General features: G+C 36.9%; 2 protein-coding genes across 2 annotated transcripts; both read left to right on the top strand.

Moving 5' to 3' along the window:
• Positions 1-827: 827 nt before the first annotated feature.
• LOC101913806 (arylacetamide deacetylase-like 4) lies at positions 828-5,872 on the top strand. Its single transcript, XM_013300309.3, has 4 exons — positions 828-983; positions 2,999-3,215; positions 4,011-4,074; positions 5,095-5,872. The coding sequence occupies exons 1-4, from the start codon at positions 828-830 to the stop codon at positions 5,870-5,872; spliced, it is 1,215 nt and encodes a 404-aa protein (XP_013155763.3).
• Positions 5,873-13,709: 7,837 nt separating this feature from the next.
• LOC101921650 (arylacetamide deacetylase-like 4) lies at positions 13,710-18,189 on the top strand. Its single transcript, XM_005229612.1, has 4 exons — positions 13,710-13,892; positions 14,273-14,489; positions 17,026-17,089; positions 17,415-18,189. Exons 1-4 carry the CDS (start codon positions 13,710-13,712, stop codon positions 18,187-18,189), a joined length of 1,239 nt encoding a protein of 412 aa, XP_005229669.1.
• The last annotated feature ends 1,535 nt before the right edge of the window (positions 18,190-19,724 follow it).

The following is a 19,724-nucleotide window of genomic DNA, read 5'->3' as shown; positions in this document are numbered from 1 at the left end:
TGCCTAGTCATTGCTACTAGCATTGAAACCATGAAGTCCAAGTCTAGTTTTCATTAGCTGGAATCATATCTCTACCTGGAATGACATCTGTAAGTAATATATTAATAAGAAAACAGAGACAGCAGTACTGTAAGGCTCAACCAAGAGGCTGTTAAAAAACCAAACACAAACCAAACAAACATAACTGCTGGAGAAAATCTACCCAGGAGGATGAAGCAAGCTGCAAAGCACTGACACTTCAGGCTCTAGCTGCTTCTGGTTCCATTAGACTCAAAGACGCAACAGCATAGCAGTGCACAAAATCAGTCATCAAAGATGATGAAATGTGTTTGCGACACTGAAACCCTGATTTCATTAAAAAGTCTAAAGAAGGAAGGTGTGGAAGCACAATAAACCAAGGAACTGAGCAGCTCTGAAGATGACTACTACGAAACCCTGTTTCACAGGAACTCAGAAATAATACAGACTTGACTGCATTCAAGAACTAGGGAGAGACATAAGTTTTTGTCTTCTTTTAACGCTGATGCTACAAATGATACATCAAGTACGGCTTCTATATTGATAGGCAGAGACTCAGAACATGTTAGCTGCAAATACGAAAAACTGCTTATGTAAGCCTCTCCCACAACTAATTGTTACTGCCTGTTTAATTGTATGGTTTGATTGCCACACACTTTCATCTTCCTATTGGCATTTTTAAAAGCTGAATGATGGGATATGAAGAGAATTGCTAATCCTTTGCCTTTACCTTCAGAAATCCTTCAAAAGCCAGAGGGGGAAAGAAGCCACAGCTGGTTCTTCTGTTTGGCTCCTAACACTACAGTGAGATGGAACTCCTCCTAGTGACTTTTCTGGCTGTTTTGACTGTCTTTGTGGCAATGGCATTCTATTATGAACACCCCACGGCAGACATCCCTCATGGAATTAGTCAGCGCCGAAAGCTTTACCTTTTTCATTACATCCTGAACTTCGGGTTTGGTCTGGTAAGTAAAACTTCATTAAAGCTGGAGTTTTTAATTTCTGATAGAGGGGTAATGGATTGCTGAGGTTTTTTTAGAATCAGTGTTTAAATATATTGGAAATATGCCACTGGATTTATTTGGTGATGTGAGAACCACTGCAGATACCTTCAGCTCAGCTGGATGTAACAGACTCTGCTGCTTGCTACAGAGCACCAAAGGTAACAATATGGAAAAATAAAATTCTGCAGACTGTGTAATTCCCAGTGTTTTCTGATGGCCTGTGTTTTAGCTTTTTAATCCTGTTGCCTTGATGCACTGCTGGAAGGCTTCAGAAGCTTACTGCACTGTATATGTGGAACTTCTGCGCTGTGTAACACAGTGCTTACTTACAGAAGGAGCAACTAAATAATGTTTATGACTTCAGCTCCTTTCTACAGCTGTGTACTCTGAGCCTTCTGAAAGACAACTGCCACACTCATCATCTTTTGCCTTTCAATATGTCTATATGATTTTCTTTTTTGAGATAGTACACATAGTATTAAAGCTGTCTTTCTCTGTCATTGTTTTTGGCACATTTTTGATCCTCCCTTGTTTTTCATACTTGCTTCGCTTCAAAACTAAAATGTGACTTCTACTTGTCTTTCTGTTTCAACACCTATTCTTTGCTGAATTAACTGTTGCCTCTGTCATTTTAAAAACACTTCTGTGATACCTAAAATCAAGCTTCTTTTCTTTTAGTTCTTTGAATTGTAAAAAAAATAATCAGTTTCTTTGACTTGAGTATCACATTTCACTTCAATTTCATGTTCCAATGTTTTTTCTTCCTCCCTTTCCCTGCTACATTGCTTATGAAGTTTTGTTTGAAGTCAGCCAGTAAGCTCCTACGAACTGACTCATCACGTCTCTGGAGAAGTGCCCCACCCGGGCCTGAACACTGCTGCCACAGCAAAGCAATGCAGTGAAACAGAAGAGCAACACAAGTCAAATTAAATTTTCTACATCTACTCTACAATGTGTGGACTTCAACATTTTCAAAACACTGTATGAATACTCCTTATTCATCAGACAAATTTTATCTTTGTGTAATTCATATGGAAAAAGCTGAACTTCAGAATTTGGAAATAAAATGGTGATTAATGTGGTTTTTAACTTCTGATCTTATAATTTTGTACCTTTTCTGCTGACCTCTTCTGAAAGGCCAAGCGAAAGCACTGTACCACATCATCTAAAGAAGCAGAAAGATAAGAATATTAATGTATGGTTATACAAAAGTTTAAATGCAAGTGAAGTCAGAGTCACGTAGCAACTTGTGGTATTGCTGTTGGGCAAATTAGTTATGCCAAAGTAGCCAAATCCTTTCAAAGATTGTCACAATGTCAAAACTGCAGGGGAAATTAAAGTCTACTAGCATATCTAGTCTTCAGCTGGGACAAAAGATGCACGTGATGTAACTGGAGAGAAAGCAGTTTGAAGTAGTTGTGTCCGATCTAATAGATTTTGTGAGAGGATGTCTGCATTCACCTATGAGGATACACTTAAATAAACCCCTCCTCACCTTAAAGTTAATACAACTTCTTCACTAAAAAATTCATTAACTCATCCTTTATTTTTTCACCCAATATTCAGTCTATAAGAAGAAAAACTGACATATTGGTAAAGCTAAACAATCGACAGGCGACTTACAACTGATCCTGTCTTGGTAATAGAGGGACTGGTTAAATTATGCTACCTACCGCGTCAATAATTGTGTAAGCTTCTTGTACCCAGTTTATTCCAGCAATGATTTAGGTAGAAGAGCTGGCATGAAGTGCAGTCAGGTTCTGGGGTGCACACGGTAGGCCTGTGTACCTGTGTACAGAGGCCAGAGGACCCTAACACCACAGATAGCACAGCTCTGTCACATCCCTCCCACAGACATTGCTCTGTGCATGTTGCTGCAAACCCTAGTCCTGTGCTTGAGCATGTCTCTGGGCCCCCACTCCTAAGCCAAGACAGACATCTGCACTAATCTGTGGTTTCTTTCCCTTTATTAATAGGGCAAATTTTTGGACAAAGTAGGTATCACCTCAGAGGTCCATTTCCTCAGGGCTGCAATGGATGGAGTACCACCATTAAAAGACAAACATCTTTTTATCAAGGACTTACGGTTTGAAAAGGTTAAAGTAAGAATTTACCAGCCAAAAATGTCAACCACTGGCCAAAGAAGAGGAATCCTTTATTTTCATGGAGGAGTTGGACGGTTTGGAAGCATACGTAAGTAATATAAATAGTATGACCTATAACTAAAAATACTGTGCAGTTTCTGATCTGATTCAGTATTTCTTACATGACAAGAAGAGTTAGTAGGTTAAGCATTATAAATAACAAAATTAATTTCAGGACAGCAGAGTAATTTTGTTTATATGCAGTGGGAATCATGTTAAATTCTCTTTACATAGGTTGTGTATCCAGAACTTTTAATATCTGATCATTTATAATGCCTGTTTTCTTCCTTCTTCATGCTTATGAGAAAAGTTGAAAATCTCATTAGAATTTTATTTCTTAAAGAACCCAGTCTGTGTTCACATGTATGTACAAGCTTATGTGTATGTGTGTATACTGCTGTGTCTTCACAGTGGCAAAACAAGGAAAAAAAACATTTTGGTATTTGAATTGGAAAGGCCTAAGAGATTAGACAGCAGCACATGCACAGGAAAAATCCTTGTGCTAGGTTTAGCAGGGGGAGTTCATGTTGCCGGTTTTTTTAAAATAACTTCTCACCTGCAATGCTGCTTTAGAAGTGGCAGCAGTGGTGCCTTCTATTAACTGACTTTTCAAAGAGAAGAATGAAACAATACAATACATTCATGTAAATTCCAGGGGGTTTACTGGCAAGAAGATTCCCCCAGAAGTAATGAAATGGTGAGCAATGTCCAGATTAGACCATGCTACAATAATAGAATTACAGTGTAGTATTAATCACAGAATAGAGAGAAGAATTTCAGAATGGTTTCATTCAAATTGGTTTTAACGCAAGTTACAGTTCCATTGAAATATTTTGTTTTACAGGGGCCTATGAAAGAACATGCCGCTATTTCGCTAGAAAAAGCAATTCAGTGGTTGTGTCTGTTGGGTAAGTGGAGTCAATCCAGACACACAATACGATAGCCATTTGTGCCTCCTTCTAGGTTTGTAAGTCTTTACTACATAGTCACAATCCTTGTAAAGTGCATACAGTACTTACATTTAATAATCACATGTGTTTCACAGCACTAATTACTCTTAGGAAGAATTAGTCACCTAATCTCCAATTGCTTATTTCCAAATAAAATTCATTATAATAATTTTCTAATTTGTAGCCACCACTAAGAGGTAAGGATGGTTTTGTCTCCTAAAGCTGTATCCAAACCACCTATAAGGTGAAAGCCAACACTGTGCCTGAAGTATAACTGTTCCTGTAAAAGCACAGTTGCCCAGACTACTAAACACTCACTTCAGTGAGTAGTTCTGAAAAACTGGTGGAGGGATATCCACATTTAACTTGCAATCAACCTGCGATTGATTTCAAACATCAAAAATATTTTTCTGATGAGCTTTTAAAGGAAGCAATTTCTAAAAGTTCAGGAAAAAAGTTGGTGTCTTAGAAACTGATTAAAATTGCACTAACTAGTGTTTACATCCTAAAATACTTGAACAATTAACTCCTATTGATTCTGTTTATAAAGAACTCAGCTGATAAAAAAACACTGAAAACCTTTCCTATTTTCATTATCAATTTCCTGTGCTCATATTCTCTAACAATTTGTTGGGAAACGTTCACTGCAATTTCTAATTAGAATTGCTGATAACTGATACAGTTCATATCAAGGCCACACATACTGGTCTTGCCACCTAATTCTACAATGACCCAGCCTGTGCCTTCAGTCACCTAAGAGATAGGGAAAGGAGTATTCTGCAAAGATGTTTGAGGGAGTCAGTACGCTATTAACAACAATAGCAAATAATACATAAGAAAGCAATAACTGATAAATTCTATTGCTGTCATTATCTCAGAATATTTTCCTGTCTTCAGAAAGAAATACATGAATGAAAAGATGACAAGAGGACCATTCACTAGATATGACTATGTTAAAACACTTTAACTCATATTTAGGTATCGCTTAGCTCCCGAGTATCCATATCCAACCCAGTCTGAGGATTGTGTCACTGCCACCGTACACTTTATGAGGACTGCACAGGAATATGGAGTAGACCCTTCCCGCATTATCATCTGTGGAGACAGTAGTGGAGGTACACTCACTGCTGCTGTTGCACAAGCACTGGTGAACAGAAGAGATCTCCCAAAGCTGAGAGCACAAATCCTAATATATCCTTTTCTCCAGTGTGTAGACTTCAATTTGCCTTCTTATCAGCAGAATAAGGGAGTCCCCATTTTGTTAAAGGAACGAACCCTTGCTCTTGGTTTGAAGTATCTTAATAAAGACTTGTCTGTCATGGAAGCAGTGTTCAAAGGTTGTCATATTCCAGAAGATTTGCAACTTAAGTATCAGAAATGGATAAACGTTGACTGCATCCCTCATGAGTTTAAAACAAGAGGCTACAAACCAAGTACAAAGCATCCTTTCTCAGAAGAAGTCTATGCATTGGTCAAGCCTATGTTTGACACTGTTTTTTCACCACTGCTAGCTGAAGACAGTGTTATTGCTCGACTGCCTGAGACTTTCATTTTGACCTGTGAATTTGATGTGCTTAGAGATGATGGACTGCTGTACAAGAAACGATTAGAGGATCATGGTGTAAAAGTGACCTGGTGCCATCTGCAAGAGGGATTCCATGGAACATTATTCTTAGCTCTTTATGGTAAGGTGATAGGATTCCGGTCTGGAAATAAAGGCCTGGAAAAGATAGTACATTTTCTAAGATTGATGTAAAATTCCATTTCTTGCTTTTCTTTCCTGATTCCTGTCTCTTATTGCCTGCAAAGATTTTTAAAAAATACCCTCTATTTTCCTATTAAATCATCTTCTTAAATTTCTGCAGTGCATCTGTATTCTTTTTACCCAATAAATCAACTTGGTGATTGCTTTTGCTTCGTCTTCTCTTACGAGAGGCAAAATCAGGTAAACTTACCTTTCTTCTACCACCTCTTCAAAGTTTTCTCCTGTGCCCATAAAAGATCTGGTCTCCATGGCAAGTGTTCTGTAATGACGTTTGGCTCAATAAAGTTCTGGTAATATTAAAACACAAACCGCAATTTGAGGACTACTTGGGGCAGGTAACGGAATGAATCATGGAAGGTTAAGTGTATAATGAGCACAGTTAATGATTTATTAAAGCCTACATCTGGTGAAAGCTGAATTTGAAGAATGCTTAAAGAGAATTGAATATAGTAGAAAAGATTTGAGCATAGACATAAAAGAAGTGGAAGGAAAGGAGGTCAGGAAAAGGGTTAGGCCTGAAACTACAGATGTTATAAAAAGTATTGGTTAAGGAATATAAAATCTGTTTTTAAAATCCTGTATATATCTTTTATATATAGATAAAGATATATGGGAATATACAGTAGTATCAGTTACTTTACAAAGAGCTTTGTATTAACTGTAGGCCTGCACTGTTTGAAGCAGGAAGCACTTCCTCACAGAGGAACAATGTAAAGTGCCATGGCAAAGTAAGGAGAATGAAGAAGGAAGAAAAAAAAATCATAATGAAATCAAAGTTCACATTGTTCTTAAACTGTTTACAACAAGATGAGATTAATGATCAGTAAAAATACAAAACAAAATAGCATGGCAAATGTGTACCGATATTTTCTTAGAAATGTAAGCAAGTATTGCCAAGAAATGTAAACATTTCAATGACACTGTTCTCCTGAGATGAGTGTCTCACAGTATAACTGTTTCCTCTCTGCTTTTATTATAACCTTATATCTTGCATTACAATAATTTATAATGTCATTAGACTCTAATATCTTAAATTCTTCAGTAAATTATACTTAGAGGCATCATATATTTCCACACAGAAATAGAAGCAGGGCTAGGTAGCAATTTTACTTACAGTCAAAACTTCTGACTATCTTTGCTTAAATTAATACCTAGAACACTACCCATACTATGAATTACCTTCATTCTTCTCAGGGAAATTTATAGATTTAACATATAAAATTAATAATAATATCTTTATCTGATGTTATTGTACATATTTTCTGCCCACCACTGGCTTATTTAAACTATAATCAAAAGCAATGCCATGTGGCAGACAGTTATGTAAGGTAAGTGTTCCAGCAGAAGACACCCTACAAGCAACAGAAGGACATTCTGCCATGCTCTGCGTGGCTATATTATCTGTATTCAGCATATGAGAAAATAAAGCCTGCCAGAACAATATGAATGACATTCAGTTACACTCAGGAAAAAAGAGGAAATTTTACAGGGCTCTTCCATATGCCCTTTCTGAATGAGTACAATTTGAATAAGCAAAAAGCCTGAAAAATCTTCTACAGTATTTTCCTGATTTCTAGACACACCTATCAGTTAAAACCAATTTTTGAATGCTGCGTTTTTCATGTGGGCAACCTATCCCACTAACGCTAAGATTTACTTGCTCCATTGATGTCAGTGGCAGTTTGTCCATAAAGTAATAGAAGAGTAGATTCCCAATGCTAGAATACAGAAGAAGTCAGACTAAGACAAAGGCTGACAACTGTCAAATCTCTCATGGGTATTAAACCCTGAAGAAGGCATGCTGAAGATACTACAGATTTTTTTTTTTTTTTTTTTTTTTTTTAACCTAGGTAACTGCTAGGTTATCAAGGAGTCTTTACCCATAAAGAACGTAGGAAAATATAATCTTGAAAAATAAGTTTCCTTAGATATGGCAGTTGCTTCCCATCTCAACAGAAACAACTAGTTCTTTCCAAAAGGGAAGGCGAGTATGCCTGAGGTGATAATTAACTCTAGAGTTTACATCCTGAGTAAAGAGGCAGACCATGCCATGATGCTCCCCAGGCAGTAACAGGCTGTGGACAAGGCTGGTCCACTACAGAGGTAGTAAGACTAAATAACATGGACATGAGCCACATTTCTTTAGCTAGACTTTGGCACAAAGGCAGTATATCACAAATAAAAGGATTCAGGAACAGATCAGAACACTGTCAAGACCTGAAAACTGGTGAAATGCTGCAAAGTTCAGTACAGCTGGGAGCTCCTGACACTATTTGTGCAGCTATGTGTTACAGGAAGATGTTAAAAGAAATTAAGAAAAGGAAAAATTGTTGTGCATCATTCCCATCACCAGATGTCAGTACACAATTGAGTTTCTAATGCCAGCAGAATAAACTGGCAAACTTCTTTGTGCTCTGGGCACAGAAGACGAGTACCCAAAACACATTACAAAAAGTCAATCCATGCTTTAAGTACTTTTACCGAACCTGTTGTTATGTCTTCATAGACTGAAGCTGTTATTTTTAATAACAGAGCACCTTTTAAACCACATGATTTTAAAGTTAGATTACCTGTTCTAAACCAATCAAGTTACAGTGGTTTATTACAGAAGTCTACAACTTCAATTATCTTCTGCTTTGCTGTCTTTACAGAACCTCTTTGTACCTTTCTAATTAAAAGTTAATATGTAACAGCAAGTATTTTCAAAAATAAGCAGGCAAATAGAAAACATTCCAAATGTATTAACTCTACTATTTATAAAGATTATTATTTATTTAAAAGCATTTAACATTACTGCCTGCATATGATGCACTTTCTCCTTATGGCTCCTGAAATAAATAGGCATAATCCTGCAGACGATGGCTCCTTTATTCCGATCAGTCTTCTTTCTCTGATTACCCATTACCTCAATGATTCATTGTGCTCACTGACTGTCTCATGATAGTGAAGAAACTGCTAACCTAAATACTTGGAGTAATGAGTCTCAGACAAATCTGGCCACAGCAAATTAAGGCCAGTTGTGGTTTACATATTTACATTGCAACTACTTATGGCTTAACAAGAATACATCTTGGCGCGGTGCCCTGTCATGAAAATCCAGGTGGATGTTCCAGAGCAGTTTATTTGGACTCCATTTGCATGGAGCAGAGTTCATCCATTCTGAGAAACAGAACTGCACAGCTACTGAGACACATATATCCAAGAACTTGTCCACATTTCAAAATGCTACATAACAAAAAAACCCTTCTGTTGAGTCACCATTTCAAAAATATACCTGCTCTGAACTGTACAGCACAAGATCTGAATTTCCATCACTGAATGCTAGAACTTAATATTTGTCATAATTTTTTCAATTTTTTTTTTATACAGTACAGCTTTTTACTGCAGAATTTGTCAGCAGATGTTTAAGCTAGGAGTCATTTGGAAGGGACAGACTTCAAAGAATAACTTAGAGGAAGAAAGGAAAGGTTAAAATAAAGATTTTATGGCAGACTAAATGGAAGACGGCTTTCAGTTGTAAGTAAGGGCAAAATGCACAGGGAGTAGCTACTCATGTGGGTGGGGAGATGGAGATAACAAAAAGGGAGGACACCAGAAAGTAGGTAGGAGGCAGGCTAAATGAAGAAGGAGATAAATCAAGCAAATACATAGCAGCTTTATAAAACAGCATCATAAAGCACATACTAAGCTGTAATTTCTTAAAGCATCTTATTGTCACTGTAAAGAGCATGCTAAAACCATTTCACAGATGGGAAGAATAAGGCTTACAGGTATGAAGAAGTCTGAGATGTTTTCAGTCATTTGTTTACATAAATACAAGAGAAGAAATGTGACCTGGAGGACAATAATTTTTCTTACATGCTTACTTAATAAAAACAAAGTTAGTGAAATTGCAATACACAGCCTAACTGTCCTACTAAATTACCTAAAGTAAATAAATAAAATAAAATAAAAAAGCCAGGCAAATTATATTTACCAGAGTGTTTCAATTTGAAATGTACATTAAAAAAAAAAAGAAAAAAGGAATGTATCAGAAGCTGTTATTTCTGCTGTTAATTCCTCTTTGGAATACATAATTTTTCCTGTTTTCTTAGCTTTATGCCTTCCAGTTAGTTGTTAAGTCCAGCTATACTTGTCAGAATCAATACCTCAGTCATTACAGCTAGCTACTTATCCATGCTTTAGTTAATCCTTGTAGTATTTCCTGTATTACACATAGTAGCTCCACCAACAGTCAACTAACTATAGGCTAACTGTAGGCTGTGTTAGGAAACACAGGCTACAATCACAAGCGAAATGTTTTGCAATATTTTACATAAAGACATTACAAGAAAAACAGTAACACATGACATTAACATAACTCATTAGCACCAACCACCCTGACACTTTTGCCTTTGTTAGTGTTTGGCTTGAAAGCTACCTGCCTCTTACGCTGATAGATCATTGATGTGAAGTTGATGAGTTTTTACACATTCTCAATCTACAAAGAGGTCTGTGATTACACAGCTACGTAAACTTTACAAAACCTGACAGGTTAAGCCTGGGGAAAACCCAGCAAAGATCATATTTCTTTGAATAGGTATTGTTATAATACTTGGCCTCCCTATCATTACTAGGACCATTAGAAATACGCTGAAAAGTTAAGAAAATAATTAATTTTAGAGGTGACTAATCTCTTGCATAAACAGAGGATTGCTGATGAGAAAATGAAGAATTTACTCAACTATCATCAATTGATATATTAAACCTGTCAGTCTCCAGCAACACTAAATTCAATGAATAAAGTATCGGTTTCATGAGATCCAAGTAGCTGACTGTTTTATAAGAATAAAGAACCATATGCACATCCATAATGCACATTACAATGCCACACTCCAGGCTGTGTTAATTTTCACCAGTTTAGTGGAATCTCTCCCAACTTCTTTACCTAATGCAAGGCTGTTCTCATCTATGGATAGGTGAAGACTTTGTGGAAGCTGGGGTTTTGCACCAAGCTTGTTGAAAGAATGAAAGAATGGATGTAGCAAAACACATCAGCAAAACCCTACAGTTTAAAGAGCTACTATTAGTAACTTTTTCTCCAAGATGGATATCTATCTACTGCAAGAAAGAGAGAAAGCCTTTTTGCTTGCAAAGATGTAAGGCACTCACTTCATGGAGTGGGTTGAAAGGGAATAAAACATTTTTTTCACAATTTAACACCTCAAAAAACGATTGAGAAAAAAACAACCAAAAAACCCACTGACTGTTAGAAACATGCAAGACTGACAGTGATCATAGATATCTCTACCCATACATCTGCAGGTACAGGAATGGCTGACCAGACTGGAAATATCTGAAGCACCTCTGAACAAGCATCAGTAGTAAAGTGACATGCAGCAACAGGATTATTTGAGTCACTTGAACATTTTTAAATATGACACACCAAGTATCATGAAACAGTTGTGAATATGAGCATCCCAAGAAGGACAGAGTAGCTCAAAGACATTGGGATTTGCTTGATTCTGGAAAAACATGAAAACTGTTGTAAAAGGACTGAGGTGCTGACATAGCATACAGTTAGAATATGCTCTAACTAAGCATACTCTGAGTATGCTTTAAGAGTAAAATATTAAGATATTAAGAGCTCAAGAGTAAAATATTAAGATACTATTCTGAAACATTACTTAACCAAGATTTCTTTAACAACAGAAGGGCTATAATGCATAACTGAAAGATTTTTGTTCAGACTGTAATGACTGTACAAGGTTCTTACTGAAGACAACTGCCAGGGCATAACATCAAAACACAAACAAACAGAAACCAAAACCCCCAGACTGTCTCTTTTTTAATTAATTTTTTAAATAAAAAAGACAGTAAAGAAATATTCCTTCCACTCTATCAGACCCATCAAAGTTTCAAAACAGAGATGGCATCTGTGAGGTGTTTTGGTTTTGATGAAAGACGTTTAATTATTGACTCACTGAATACTGTGAAGAAAAGACTCCTGCCCGTGTGGTGTCAGCAACAGCTTATACAGCTACAGCAGACATACGTGTCCTCTTTGGTATTAAGTTTTTCAATCTGAACTGATTTATTCCAAGTGTCGGGTATTTAATTGTTATTGGTTGCTCTTAAAAGTTTCATTTACTGCCACTGCAGTTGTTAAGTGCCTTTATGAGTTTACTATTCTTGTTTACAGGTTCTTCTGAAAGCACAGAATATTCCTCCTCTGAGGATTCAAACATAAGAAACTATCAAGAATGCTGAAACACAATATTCAAAGCTGATCTCCATGTGTTAACTTATTTCAGGATATTTGGATTGATGGCACAGACATCAGAAATAAGCACTTAATAACAACTGTGGTGTTCTGCTGTTTTGCTGGGAAAATACAGCAAAACAAATAATAAAAACCCCACAGACTGTGCTATAATATCACACTACAGAGAAACTATTTATAGAACCAATAACCAAAACCATCCACAGGATGACCCTACTGTGCTGCAGAAAAAGCCCTGCAGATATATGTTGATAAGCTTAGGACAGAATGAGCGTTGACCAGAGTCTGCGTTTGGCTTCAGCACTAGTCTGACATTTGTAAGGAACTATATCGCTAGATTTATGCTCCATGTAAGGGACAGCCAACCCCAGCCAAGGCAAAGCTCTTACTGTGAACAGCCCACGACCTGCCCATTTCACAAATGTTGGTGCAAATTGGTTGCTTTATCCCACACATTCTTGTCTCCACAAGCTACAATTGTGTAAAAATTTTTGCTTTGCTTTAAATACTGTGCTAATGAAGCTAAGGACTGATTCAGTTTTCAGACTGGAATTTCACTTTAAAAGCCAGGAGAGGAAAAAGTTTGGGAGCTGTAACTTTAAAATTGTGTGGAAATGACATTCTGCTAAGAAGAATACAAACCAGAAAAATTATTTCACCAAACAACTGCCACCAACTTTAATCATTCCTCTCTAATACACATGTATTCCTAATGCCTGTACATTAAACTACAAACAAGAATTACAATGAAAATAAAATTCTGGGAGTTTAATTAGTGAAAAGCTTTTACCAGAAACAACAGTGACTTAAATCTACAAACACACCACCATGTATCTGGAGAGACTTTAATGTACATTAAGACTTGCACTGTCTAGCACTGATTCTACTTGTATTCCTACTCCGATGTGAATAGCGGTATCTATGCGTAAAACATCTATCTTGCACAGCTGAAGTAATGTAGACATGTATCACATAAACAGAGCAAATCTGTCTGCCAGAGCATATCACAGGTTATACACCGAGCAAATGTACTCTTATTTAAACCAAAATTAAAGAATTAATGTCTCTGTGCATTCCACTATGAAACAAAGTTTCAAAAACACGTGGATTTGAGTATTTTTCTTCTCAGAGAGGTATATACCTTGATGACAACTGCAAGTAGCCCCACATCACTAAAATTTAACACTACAACAGGAATGTCCATCCATAATGAACCCACAATGAACCAAACACAGACAATCTTCAGTTAAGGGCCCCTCTGAATAATAATAATTTCTCATTGTTAGTGAAGAACTCATGATACAAATCAATTCCACGTACTTTGAATTCCACCTTTTGTAAAGGGTAGAAGCTTCCCCCTGCCTTTATTTTAGTATAAGGAAGTGTTGCCAGTAATATCATTAACAAAAGAAGGGTGGAGAAAATTATGGTATTGCAACATTAATAAACTTTTTATTCTGCTTATGAACTGAGTGCTTAGTCTCCTGTGAAGACACCTCAGAAACACTTGAAAACAAGGCTAAAGACAGCATAGGTTTTTTAAGTGTTCACTTCTGTCGAAGTGAAATGGCATTGGTTTATACAATTTTAGCAATAATAGGAATGGGTTTAATTTCTCCTGTTATAATACCAGCACTGGTTTTGGGCGGGTTGTTTTATGATTTTTTCAATTCAGAACTGCCACCTGGAATTGACCAACCTCTAAAGCTTCGGTTTTTCCATTCATTGTTGCTTACAACCATGGTCTTGGTAAGTTAACTTTCTTATAACTGGGGTTTTCACTTTTATTTTGGTAGGATATTTGGGAGCAGGAAGACAATGACTTAAGAAAAAAAAAAAAGACAAGAAGAAGCAATTCACTCTCCTGAAGCCTGTAAGCATTGCTATATGAACCACATCACGTTAAATTAACTCATAAAACTGATACGACTGATCTTAAAAGCTTATTTAGATTTTTCAGTGCATCTGTCAAACTACAGCCACTATACATTGGAAAACTTTCACATGAGAATTAAAAAATAACTGCATGTATTCTGTACCTATTAAACTGCATGTATATTTAATAATGCTATCTATTCAGAAGCAAGCCTACATTACTCTTCTTCTTCCAAATTCTTTATTTTCCACAGGGAAAGATTTTGGAGAAGGTAGGGATCTGCAGTGATTTAAGCTTATTGCGAGTTATGCTAGATGGAATACCACCATGGAGAGATTCAAAACTTCTTATCAAAGATGTCAAAGCAGATGAGGTACCATTGAGGATTTATCAGCCTAAATGGCCACCTACCGGCAAAAGAAGAGGAATACTGTATTTTCATGGAGGCGCTGGCACATTTGGGAGCATTAGTAAGAAATCAGCAAGTTTTGTTTTTAAAATCAAATCCAAACCTTTTACACTTTTACCTTCAGACATGTGTCAGTCAGTATCTCACCTGTCCTTTCTAGTGACGATAGCCTTTGCAATCAGTCCCAATACAAATGCAAAACACCTTGTGGAATTAATAGTCTAGTGCACAGTCCAGGTAATCACATTTCTGCTTTCTCTGGGCTACAGGCAAAGTTGATGAAAGCAGCTCTTAGCAGACCTGAGGCTTCTAACTCCAGAACTGTGATTCAGAAACCCCTCAATCAGCTGTCAGCTAACAGCAAAGGGACTCTGCTCCTCCTGTTGAAGCTGTTCTGAGAAAGATTCAGTTTGCTGGGGCCGAGAAAGAGACACCATTAAAACAAAACACGTATGCTTAGGTCACTGTGAGGGAAGATCAGCTCACAGGATGTTCGTGAACCTTAACTAATGGCTAGCTAAAAATAAGATACAGCAACAGTCCTGGAGTAAGAGTTGGAATCTATGGCTCTTCTCTCATTCTCTGTACTCCATCTTTTTTGAAAATGTACCTTAAAATCCTTTTAGGTTGATATGGAACTCAGCCTAGATCTACTTTCTGGAATAATTACAGTATCATGAAAATGGCAATGCTGTTGCTAAAAAGAGTATATTCTGGCTTCCTTCTTTGGAACAATGCTTTGCTTACTTCTCAAGGAGAAATTTTTAGTTTTGGATCTCAATTGGACTGAAGTATTTCCTGTAAGCTTGGGTAGGGCCTCAAAGTACAGAATTTAAGATATACTTCTGCGCTCAGCACTAAACTTTTGTGTGGAAACGCTACAAAAGTCAGTGTTTCTCAACTTGCAGTCCATGCATCAAAGGAAGTCTAAAAGATATAACATGGTCCAAAATAGAATTTAAAGAATACATTAAAAACCTAATCTGTACATATATTCCCATTCATGCAAACAAGGAATGAAAATGAAGGGAAATATAAATAATAAATGAGCATTAAAAATAGAAGCAGTCTGGGAGAGTTTGATCCTTGTAATAACACTGCACAGAATGCTTTATTTCTTTTTCAGAAAGGGAGACAACCCTTTGATTGCCTCAGTAGCAGCTGGCTCAGCCTCCTAATCATTCTGAATCTTTTTCTGAGCAACCAAGTCTATGTGTGCTTTGTCTGGAAGCCAGGGCACCTAACATGGAAACCCAGGCTTCATTCCAGGGGTCAGACAGGGAAGTTCGTGGGGTTTGAAACCTTTACTGTTTCAAAGGGTAAGTCTCCACTAGCACTACATTAGACAGACTTCAGTTACCTGCAAACGAGTTAGAGTCTCCCTAGCTTCATTGAGCATCATGCAGAAACAGTAATAGTTTACAATACAATACAAACCCCTAGTAACTGAGGTTCCGTTCTGCACTGTGGCAGAAATAATCTACCCTCGTTTCACTGCAGAGCATGTTAATCTGGGTGGAGTGTTAGGCTGACACCAGCTGTGATGCTTCCAGTTCTAGAGCTAGTTTGGGTGGACTCAAGAGATAAGCCTCTTCCAATCTAAGTGAAAGGTAAATTGCCATTGCTGGAATTAAAAAACACACCACAAAGTTGCATAGTTGTAGTTGTTGTTCACAACACAATTGCTGTTGCACAATCAGGACACTGAGGGAGCTGTATCATATGCCATGGATTAATATAATACCCATACCGATACACTGACTGTATCATGTGACCTTCCGTTTGAATTCCCGATCGTACTTGGTAACAGGAAAGCAACATAAGGACAAGCTTTTAAAGGGACTTGGGGAATCTACATACTAGTAAGCCTGAAGTCTGCAACTAGCAAGTTAGCAGAAGCTACAATGAACAGGATCATTGGGCAGATAAATATGACTTACTCCTTAAAATCCATATGAATGGCAGCCATGCTTCACAAATGAATTTAAATTTTTTTAAATGAGTCAGCAAATACATGAATAAAGGAGACTGAGGTGATGGTATGTCACCAAATAGAAGTAGTGAATGCCAGGTACAAAATGAGCAAACAGAAATGGTTCTTTACATGTTTGTAAGCAAGCTATGGACATTTTCAATGCATAAAGTTGTTAATGTTAAAATCATGGCTTTGAGAAGTGGTTTGAATAATTCAGGGAAGAAATATTAATCAATGGCATTAAATATAAAGACACAGTTTCTGTCTCAAAGGAGTTCTCTGAGCCTCAACTTTTTGTATGCTTCTTATTACTACATGCTTGTCCTCAGCTTATGCTTCTCCTTAGCCATCTTTTGCTGACCACCAGCTGAGGTGCAATACCAGCCTAGACAGACTTCTGTTTTTTCCTAGTATTACCATTCTTACACGCTTATGCCCTAACAGCCACTGACCAATAACCAGAGAATGTGTTAACATGTAAAGACTGCATTGCGTAACACAAGTTACTCATCGGTCTCATGTTGCAGTGCCTTCCACAAAGCATAGGTTCAAGGATCTATATTTTCATTTCAAAAGGATATTTGATTTTTAAAACATGATTTCTGATAAACTTTCTCTTTAGGAGCTTTTGAAAGAATATGCCGATATATTGCCAAAAAATGCAACTCAGTGGTTGCGTCTGTTGGGTAAGTGCTACTTTTACATAGAAGTATTTGTGGTAATACAGTTCAGTGTTGAAACACTTCTGAAAAATCTGCTGAAAATACTTTTTTTAGATTGGGCTCCGTATTTTTTGCTTTAGCCTTTCGTTTAATTTAGAAGTGTGCTTATAGGCAAAGTATTCTAATACCATTAGTTTTTCTTTCCAATCTACACTAGTTAAAAACAAATATAATCTTTAAAAATTAGGAAAAAAGGCCTACATAACTATCATACCAGTCAACCATGAACAACACAAGTTAAATTTTTATAATTACTTTGACAATAACCACAGTACTGTTGACATTTCAGTTATCGTTTGGCTCCTGAACACCCATACCCAGGGCAATATTTTGATTGTCTCAATGCCACCTTATACTTTATGAGGAATTTAGAAGAGTATCATGTGGATCCTGCTCTCATCATCATTAGTGGTGACAGCTGTGGAGCTAATTTTGCTACGGTTATTTGCCAAATACTGCTGAATAAAAAAGATCTCCCAAAAGTACGTGCTCAAGTCTTACTCTATCCTGGACTACAGGGGCTAGATTTTCATTTGCCTTCCTATCAGCAGAATGCTTCAGTCCCCATGTTGTTTCGGAGGCTAGTTATCTACTTCTGTTTTCGTTATCTTAATAAAGAACCATCAGTTTTGGAAGATGTCCTACAAAACTGCCATGTTCCTGAGAGTATGAAACGGAAGTATAAAAAATGGATAAGTGCTGACATTATTCCTGATGAATTTAAGATTAGAGGCTATGTACCACAGAAATCCACTTCATACAAACCTGAAGTCCATGAAGCAGTCAAAGAACTTTTAGCAATAACATTTTCCCCACTTTTAGCTGAAGACTCCATAATTTGCCAGCTCCCTGAATCCTACATTGTGACCTGTGAGTTTGATGTACTGAGGGATGACGGACTATTATACAAGAAGCGATTAGAGGACAATGGTGTTCAAGTGACCTGGTATCATTGTGAAAGTGGGTTCCATGGAATTTTAGCCTTTTTTGGCTACGGGATTTTTTCCTTTTTATCTGGAAAAAAGATAATGGATAGTACTGTGAAGTATATAAACAGTTTATAAAAGTATTTTTCAGAATAAAGATGCAAGTCTTGCATTATTCTTGGCAAAGAATGTTAACACTTTTGATTAATGTTTTGGATTTAGATTGCATTTTTTCTTTCTTATTTCTGCTTCTATAGTGACTCTCTAAAAAATGTTAAGATTATTTAAAGCACCACCATTCTAGAAAACATTATTATAAAAGCACACCAATAAGATCCAAGATGCAAACCCAAGCCACTTGGAACATACTCTTTCACTTTAACTCTAGCAATCCCAGTATCTTTGCATGGCTGGCACACATTCAAGGCAAGCAGCAAGAACACCCCTCCCTGAAGATTCTTTGACGGCCCATAAATGCTGAAGACAACAAGCGGGGTCTACTTTGGTCCATTTGGTGAGAGACAGGAGGTGTTTACACTATCAGATGGAGAGCCCAATGACTCGGGTTCTATCAAGTCTTATGTCCAATAGGGAAATTGCAGCTATACATTTTGATTTTTAGGGTTAGTTTGCACAAAGACTTTCAAAAGAAAGGCTTCTGTCCCAGGTGGAAGTTCTAAACTGGAACTAGTATGTGTTTGACTTTGTTTGGAATCTGAGAAACAACATTTCATTTTGGAACTTGATTCTTAAACTAGAATCCCTAAACTTTAATGAGTGTCTACATGTTAGGGAAGTGTAGAGGTGAGACTTCTTTTCCTTTTTGTACTCTTTCCTTCAAGATTGTCTCATGCTCAAGACTACCTGTTACGCTACATTTGTTGAAAAAGTTCTGAAGATCACAGATGTAAGAAGGCAGAGGAGCACAACATTATATTATCTTACCACTGTAATGCTATGGCAATTTTGTGATGCTTTCAACAACAACAACAACAAAAACCAACAAACTAGCTCTTCAAATATTTGTTACGAGAGCAAGTTACATTTGCTAAACACATACTCAGTGATGAACCTGAACAAACACCTCATGGTGAAAGGAACCATGCAACACTGGCAGACAGAGACCACAGTCTTGCTAATTCTACCTTGTCAAACCTGTGCTCTGCACAGTAATTCATTTACCAGACTACTGGACTATCCAAGACTATTGTATATGATCACACAACTGTGGAACCATAACACAAACTGAAAGTCCAGCAACGCCACTGGGTGGGCTTTTTTTTTTTTTTTAATCTGGACTTTTGCCATTTTAAACAAACCATTTCCTTCTATTTCAGAATATTTTACAATGACCATGTGCCCTATTAAAAATACTCAACTTCTCATTGGAAAAAATAATGAAATTTAATTTTCTATGAAGTTTTCTAACTAAAATGGCATGGTACTTTCCTCCTATCACTTACAATTTCACTTAAAATAAAAAAGTTACATTATAACATGGCTGATTATTGAAGTTAGATTTTTATTTCTTTCATTTCCCCGGGGAATTTGCAATTTCAAGAATGTTCTGATATCCTAGTTATCTGAAGAGTTGCAGACTCAGATTCACAATTAGTATCTCAAGCTTCATTTACATCACAGCACTCTACATTAGCACAATCCCATTCTACAGC

The sequence above is a fragment of the Falco peregrinus genome, chromosome 3, assembly GCF_023634155.1.
Source record: "Falco peregrinus isolate bFalPer1 chromosome 3, bFalPer1.pri, whole genome shotgun sequence".
NCBI classification, from domain to species: Eukaryota; Metazoa; Chordata; class Aves; order Falconiformes; family Falconidae; genus Falco; species Falco peregrinus.
Note: the sequence above shows the minus strand (reverse complement) of the source record. Positions and strands in the feature narration are given on the sequence as shown.

Coding starts and splice junctions, on each gene's coding strand:
- LOC101913806 (XM_013300309.3), top strand. CDS start 828: ATGGAACTCCTCCTAGTGACTTTTCTGGCTGTTTTGACTGTCTTTGTG. Junction 984..2,998: donor TGAACTTCGGGTTTGGTCTG/GTAAGTAAAACT, acceptor CTTTATTAATAG/GGCAAATTTTTGGACAAAGT. Junction 4,075..5,094: donor TCAGTGGTTGTGTCTGTTGG/GTAAGTGGAGTC, acceptor ACTCATATTTAG/GTATCGCTTAGCTCCCGAGT.
- LOC101921650 (XM_005229612.1), top strand. CDS start 13,710: ATGGCATTGGTTTATACAATTTTAGCAATAATAGGAATGGGTTTAATT. Junction 13,893..14,272: donor TGCTTACAACCATGGTCTTG/GTAAGTTAACTT, acceptor TATTTTCCACAG/GGAAAGATTTTGGAGAAGGT. Junction 14,490..17,025: donor TGGCACATTTGGGAGCATTA/GTAAGAAATCAG, acceptor CTTTCTCTTTAG/GAGCTTTTGAAAGAATATGC.